At 39.4% G+C, this 7630-nt stretch overlaps 1 protein-coding gene across 1 annotated transcript in view; it reads right to left on the bottom strand.

The window, feature by feature from the left end:
* The window catches only part of LOC21402547 (endoribonuclease Dicer homolog 1), a 9701-nt gene extending 3231 nt beyond the window's left edge, over positions 1–6470 (bottom strand). The window contains exons 1-14 of the mRNA XM_024172699.1: positions 5218–6470; positions 5016–5129; positions 3980–4190; positions 3489–3883; positions 3166–3394; positions 2559–2731; positions 2337–2459; positions 2078–2238; positions 1636–1869; positions 1378–1528; positions 1107–1289; positions 839–997; positions 669–764; positions 1–564 (exon numbers count right to left, since the gene is read on the bottom strand). Coding sequence (XP_024028467.1) covers positions 1–564; positions 669–764; positions 839–997; positions 1107–1289; positions 1378–1528; positions 1636–1869; positions 2078–2238; positions 2337–2459; positions 2559–2731; positions 3166–3394; positions 3489–3883; positions 3980–4190; positions 5016–5129; positions 5218–6324 — 3900 coding nt within the window. The 5' untranslated portion in view covers positions 6325–6470. The remainder of the gene's footprint in view (positions 565–668; positions 765–838; positions 998–1106; positions 1290–1377; positions 1529–1635; positions 1870–2077; positions 2239–2336; positions 2460–2558; positions 2732–3165; positions 3395–3488; positions 3884–3979; positions 4191–5015; positions 5130–5217) is intronic.
* Positions 6471–7630: the final 1160 nt, after the last annotated feature.

Raw genomic sequence — 7630 nt, 5'->3', positions numbered from 1 at the left:
GAAAGAGTTCTCTGCAGTCATACCATAGCTTATTGAATCCACATAGAACCTCTTCCCAGAGTGAGCAGCTGTTACAATTCTCCCAACCAACTCTTCTGCACTGGTAGAAGTATCAGCCATTATAAGTTTGCCTTGGGGAAAATCTACATGCTTCTGCACTTCAAGTGCACCCCAACTAGGAACCAATCCAAACGCTTTCACAACATCAAATTGAGCAACAGCTCCTCTAATACCATATGTGGGATGGGACTTCTGCCCAAAAGCCATGCCATGACGCAGTTTCCCAAACCCATACTCCCTTCTATCTCCACCTAATGTACGCTCATTTGTGCCAAGGTAAACATCTGGTCGAGCTCTTTGAAGGGGATTGCACCAAGCATCTATACCAATTATTTTCTCAACCAGATCCCAATCAATTTCTTCAAAAGGATCTACAGACTTATCGCTAACCACAGGGACAAACAAATATGCCTTTGCAGGATCCCAGGGAGTGGTGGAAGGTTCAACATCCACATCAAGCACAATGCTCATCATTCTTACATGAAAACTCTTAAGGGATGCCAACTGTAAAAAATAGTAATTTCACTCAAGTATCAGTAGCTGAAAATCTATGCAGTAAGATGCTTTTTAAATTAATCAGATTCCCGTAAGGTAATCAAATAATTAACCTGACTTTGTGTGATATCTATCGAACCCCTGAAGACAAGCGATGCCTTTGTAGTCATGGTTCGAGCGATAAATAGATCCATCGACATCGATAACACCTATCAGCAGAAAGCTACAGTTAAAGGGTGAAATTGATAAGACCACAGCAAAGATATAAATAAAAACAAGATACCTCTGCATCCAGCTCATTGCCAAAAAGCACTGCAAAATCTGAAACCTGAGTCAAGAACGGATCTTTCGAAGAGCCTATGTTTACACATTTCACATCATACATAAATAAACGCACTTTGGAGTTGTTGCAAACATCCCTTCCAGATAAGATCCATTCTCCCTGAAATAACAAAGAAAGTACAAGTTCTATTAAAGTTCTGGTCCTTGTTAAACTAAAAGTTACAAGGAGACAATCTAAACCATAAAACAAGAAGGATAGAGGTAGGTACCTTAAGAACATCAGCTACTCCTTCAGGATAAAACTCTCTATGCCTAGCAGTCCCAGAAAGTGGATCTTCTTCATGATTCTGGTCAATCTTCTCTCTTTCTTCTCCACTTCCCTTGTCTGGCAAAAGCATGTCAGTAAATGCTCCCATCTCATGCAGCTTCTTGCAAGCAGCCAAACAAACAGCCTACAGATCCACAAAGGAAAACGAAAATGAGAACTATTGCATGCTTTGAGACGAAGGCTTAGCATGTTTATGATAGAATGATGCGTGCCTGTTGTGCAAGGCGCATTGAACTGCATACAGGACCCTCAAGTGTCTCAAATGGGGCATTACAAGGAAGTTGAAGCTTGCATGAATATTCAGTGGGACCTCCAGGCTTCTCATGCCTTACCATAACAAACTCGGGACGAAGTATTGAATACCTGGACAACGAATGCGACAGCAATTAAAATTTTAACCAAAGATTCTTTGATATTGTATTGTAGCAAAAATCCCTTGAAAGATGAATAAATTGACTGAAGAGAAGCACCTGTCACTGGGCAGCTGAGAGCAGTAAAAATGGACGAGTCCAACAGCAGAATTTAAACTCACAACAGCACCAGTTGACTCCACCTGGTACATTGTACCAGGTGTTGTATCAATTGAAATTAGCCTCGAAGTATCCTTTAAATGACTCAGGTCAGTTCTCTCAATTGCTTCTTTCCGTAAGGTTTCCTCACTATTCCTGGCATTCCTTAAGAATGCTTCATGTGATAGATTCCCCCTAAAAAGATTAAAGAAAAGGACTAAGTTCCCAAGCATTATTCCATGAGAAAGATTACAACCAGATCAAGTTAAAAAGTAAAGCTGATAATGAACGAGACCAACTGACCAAGCACCAAGTACTATACTATGTGGCAACAAATGGAACATAAAAGATAGTTTTGTTGTCTAAATTTATTTGAAATTTTGAACCTGATGAAATTATGTACCTCTCAACCATCAAGATATAGTCGGATCCCGGCTTTCTAGCACGGCCCCTAGACTGAATATAAGCCAGTACAGTTTTTGCAAGATCAAAGCGAATCACTACATTACATTGCCGAATATCAAGACCTTCCTCAGCAACACTAGTAGCAACTAACAATGTGACCTGTTAAACAAGTGCAAGATCTTTTCAGATAAAGAAGCATCTAGAAATGATTATTTCCATCTATTTATCAAGTCAGCAAGGACAGGATTTGAACATACACGACCGTCCCGGAATTTGGCTATTGTGTCCTGCATTTGGCAAGTTCGCATTTCCTGACTATTGTTATGACCAATCAAGCTAGCACACCTAATGAAGCTTAGAGATGGAAGTTCTGCAAAAACCTGCATGCTTGACAGAATGTTGCGATACATAATATGGAACTGAGAAGAGAAAACTCAATCAGAAAGGCTCAGAAAATAATATGTATTAATATATAGAACCTTTGGAAGAACCAAAGCAGACACAACACGCTCCACAAAGATGATTGCACGAAAATCTTCTGTGTGCTGATACGTAAGAAGTATCTTAACTAGAGACTGCACTTTTGGTGTCACTTTTCCATCAGCTACAGCAGCTCCTATAATCACATCCACATGCTCACCACCCGAGACGACTAGACAATACAAATAGAGACATAAACAAAGAATCCCAAGTTATTGCAAATTCAATTGCATTAATGACTAATGAACTCAATTACTGAAGAAAAAAAAGAGAGAAAAGAGTTCTGTGTAATTATTGAGTTTACCTTGTTCCGTATAAGAATTGCAACTATCGGGTGGTCTTTTGCCTTTTTTATTTTTTATTTTTTTAAAAAGTTAATAAGTAGAAGCAACAACACTCAGTTAAATGAAAAAAGAATGTAGAATAAAAAAGAGGCAGAACACACTTATGCACTACAATAACCGAGATATAATCTTCTTTTCTGTGCTTCACATGGCCAACATCCGTTCTGTTTTGTTTTTATTCAAATATATATATATATATATATATCTAGAGAGCAGTTCAGTTTGTTTCATTTAAGCAGTTCATAAAGGTTAACAGACTTACCATGACTGTCAGGAAGCTCGCCCTCCTCAATCTCGTTAGAATCAGTGCCATCATAAGGGACTTCACTCTCTGAATCCGAGACTTTCTCCTTGTCAGAGACAGCTCCCTCTGACAAATGGCATTGTAAAAGAGAGACAACCTTGCTCAGGTAGGACTCTTGAAACTTAACATCAAGCTGGTAGTTAGCCCTCTCGTCATTTTGTAAAGCTGCCAGGAAAGATTGTGCAACCTGTGGAGTAAAGAGTAATCATCCAACCAAAATTTATGAAGTTGACAAAGACATGTCTGATTAACAACTATACGTTAAAAATGGCGAATGCTACCTTGTAAGCACACCACTGACCCAGTTCACCAAGTGCATAATTTACAGCCCTCAACTTTTGAACTAAATTTACAGCCCCATCACTTTCTGTTCTTTCTGAAACACCATAAACTTGGCGCAGTTCTTCCTTGGCTCCAGCATCTCTGGCTCCCATAAATTGCCATTTACTTCTTCTGGAGCTTGATTTTGCAGCTTCTTCAACTTCTACTTCTATTTGTTTTATCTGCTCATGAAGGGACCACAAAGTGGCTGCTTTGTCGTACTCCACCACCGTTTCAGAGGGCATCGGGACATATTTTTCTAGCTCTCTACGATCTTTAATGGTACAAACTGTGGAATCTAATTTACTTTCAAGATTACGTATCTTGATTGCACAATCTACCTGGCTGGAGACACCTGAATAGAACCACAATCGTGAATTTTATTGACATATGGAAATTGCAGCATTGCCAAGAAAAAACAATGTTGAAAATAAATTTAAAAAAAAAAAACCTTTTAAATTTACAGGGGAAGCAGTCATCCCAAACACAGATGGTCTCTTCTCCTTGGGTGTTGTATGATAGAACTCGGACATCACCAAAGAATATGGATGTTTCTTCACGGCATGATGGCACTCGTCCAGAATCAAAAGATTGATTGCTTCCATTTTTATTATGCTGTGTCTCAGGATGTTCAAGAGAATTTGAGCAGTCATTACTAGAACCTGCAGTTCAGAGTAGAATATTAATCAGAAAATTCAGCAACAAGCAGGTTAAAGGATCAATAATAGAAGTGAGTCTGGTGACAGAACAATAACGGGACTGGAATCTAACAAAAAGTTAGGACAGCTTAAAAAAAGCTCAAAGTAAAGGCGCACTATGCTGGATGATCTAGATGAATCCCAAAATGAGACTCCAAAGTAACAGACCAGTCAGAAGCCTGCATGCATGATTAATTATTCAGGTTCCCCGTTCAGCCTATATAGTTTTCATTTTACGAGCCACGTCCATTTATAGAATGAAGGAGCATGAACCGTTTGGCTTTAACCAGAAAATAACTTCATAACAGATTTACTGCTGACAAGATACCCTTCTCTTCCTTCCCTAACTTCAGAAACGGGTACGATTGCTTCAATATCAAGTAAGAGTGAACGATTCACACTTTTGCGTAAATGAAGATCCTAAATAGTGTCAAAATTGTTCTAGTTTGCATTTTCATGGACTAATTTGTGCACACATATATCAACTCCATAATTAACAACCTCAACCTCTACATCACGACTAACACAGAAAATCCCTCAAGCTGAAACTATGAATAACAGATCCTCAGCGGCAAAACAAAAAACAGAACGTATAAAGTATAATGGAACCAAAACTTCATATTTTACAGCCATGGAGGCACAAGGAGCACGCAGAGTAATTGCTGATAGTCCTAGAAAAGCAAGGCAAATGAATTGAGGAAAGCAAGTCGTTAATTTACGATTACAAGTAAGTTTGTCTATCATAAAAGCATAGTATGTTTTACCCCAATGAGAGACTTTAAAGATTACCTGTTTTGTTTCAAACTCTCGCTGCCATCTTCGAGCATCCCAGAAATCCTGACCCATTTCACCGCAGTAATGACCAACTTGGTAACCGGTTCTCTCACGAATAGCTTCAGCTTGCTAAGAAATTAGACAGACACCACATAAGCTTTGAGTAAGATTTCAAGAGGGCAAAAACCGTCAAATTAACAAGCAAAGAAAACAATACCTGATAAACAAGCGGAACTTTAGGAACTAGAAACACAGCGAGCATTTTCCTGTTCTGCATTTGCAAATCATTGCTAAGGCTTTTGATTAGGAGAACAGCTATCAACGTCTTCCCCGCCCCCGTCTCGAGGAAAGCTATAGTGTTTTTCTTCTTAGCCTCTTCAAGAACATCCAATTGGTATTGTCGCGCTTGTTCCTCGGGTAGTTTCTCTTTAATCTCTTCAGATTTATTCTCTTCTTTCCCATTACATTCCTCATTTCTGTCATTGCCCGGCTTCGCCTCTCTGTTGCGGTCAGCTTCGTAGGCACCAATGCGAAAAACCATCTCATTGGAACCCGATTTATCCCTCTCCCAGTAGCCCTTTGGCCCCCTATCTCTCAAGTCCCTTTCTCTGCCGTCCCTCCTATTGCTACTGTAATGTTCTTTCCTCCTAACATAATCTCTATCTCTCCGTTCAATCTCGTCCCAATCCCGCGCTCTCTTCCGGCCAGCACACCTCTCCCGGCCGTGATACTGTCCCCTGCCCGACCCATGCCTCTCACTCTTCCCATTGCCGAATCGAGCCGTCTTGCTGCTCCTGTCATCACCATTCTCAAGCTTCCGAACTCCATTTTCGCCGTTCTCGCGGCAAGGGGCGGGACTCCGCTCCCCGCTGCCATTAGCGGGCTTGCTCGCGTGTCGAACGTCGCCGTTTTGAAGACTGTTCTGGAAGGTTCCGTTGGACTGGGAACTCGAAGAATCGACCCGCATCATCTCCTCCGACGCTCCGTTCACGTAGAAGCTTCCTCCGAGGCTGCAACCGTTGCCGTTGAACTCCGGGGGGAGCGGAGGGAGGCCGTCACCGTTCTTGAAGCTGTCAAGAATGTGATCGATTCCGCCGAAGAAATCGCCGACGAGGCCGTCCTCTTCCTGGTTGCAATTGCTCCCATGGCGGTCGCCACCCAAGGAATCCGGCAAAACCGAAGCGTCGCCAAAATCCACCAATTCGCCGATTAGGTCGCACGATATGTCCTCGCAGGCGTCCAGCCAATACGACGGCCGGACTTCCTCCGTCGCCGGCGTTCGTGCGGAGATAGGATCCCCCTGAACCTTTGATTCCCCGTCCATGGTTTCACTACAATAAGCTAAATTTCACGTATATATATATATATATCAAACACTTGAAAAAAGCTGAAATTCTTCAATGGATGAACAAAATCGAAAGATCAAAACCTAGAAATACTTTGGAACAAAATCAGTATATAATTCACCATCAAAATTGAAGAAAGAAAGGAAAAAAAAAATGAAAGCTAGAACTGGAAGAGAGAAAGAGAGAAGTTCAAATGAGGTAGAAGATGGAATATTTGAGTGATGAAAACCAGAAATCCGAAACCCTAAAATTGGATTGATTTCGTTTTCAAGTAATTGGGTGGTTCTGAGAAAGATTCCACGGTCAAACTTTATAGCATATTTTTCAAGATTTATTTATACATATTCTTCTGCTTCTTCTTATTCGACCGGGATCTCCTCAGATTCACAGCAAGACAAGCGTTCTCTGCTTTGCTTGACGCTTTGATCCTTATGGCCTTTTTGTATAGTTACTTTCCCGGTAATAGCAATTTTCCTTTGCTATTTTGTTCACTAAATTAATAAAATCCCTACAAAAAGTAATAAAATAACTATAAAAAATAAAAAATTCATTTAATGAAAGGAAAATTGAGGTTTTTTTTTTTTTTTTTTTTTTTTGCTCGAGAGGAAAATTGAGGTATAGACCTCGTTCATTTTACCGATTTGAGTTTTCAATTTTAGGTTTCTACAGTAAAAAATTCTCAGAAAATGTCACATTTAACTTTTTTCTGTTACAGTAAAAAGCTATCAGAAAATGTCACATCTCAGCTCGAATTAAAAACTCTAATCCGTGAAGTGAACGAGGCTCTAGTCTCTCTCAAACACAGGTTTTTACTAGACTACTGTTTTGCCCGCTACCACTGCCTCCCTCCTTCTCTCATTAGGGTCCGGCACTACTTTGGGGCTGGTTGTTGTGCCCCAGTCCGCGAGAGCAAGGCAACACATGGGACGTTGGTTTAGTTTGGTATTATTTTTTTCTCTTAAAATCAGTTTCTGTTATAAATAGAAGTTGATTTTAGTGTTTAATAAATCTCCTTAAAAGTAATTTTTGAAGAATTTTTTAAGAATTTACAGCCAAAATAAAAAATAGTCTAAAAATAACTTTAACTTTTAGATTGTACGGCAATCAATATAGTACAATTAATGATACTTTCATAATACCCCTAATAAAATTTAAAATTTACAATCTTTTAAATCTAAAATTCAGACTCGTAATATAATATAATATAATATAATAGTAATATTGTAACAAATAATATCATAATTATATTAATAACTCTAATATTATTATTTTATCATATAATAT

This window comes from Morus notabilis, unplaced genomic scaffold, assembly GCF_000414095.1.
Source record: "Morus notabilis unplaced genomic scaffold, ASM41409v2 Scaffold1303, whole genome shotgun sequence".
In the NCBI taxonomy this organism is placed as follows: Eukaryota; Viridiplantae; Streptophyta; class Magnoliopsida; order Rosales; family Moraceae; genus Morus; species Morus notabilis.
Note: the sequence above shows the minus strand (reverse complement) of the source record. Positions and strands in the feature narration are given on the sequence as shown.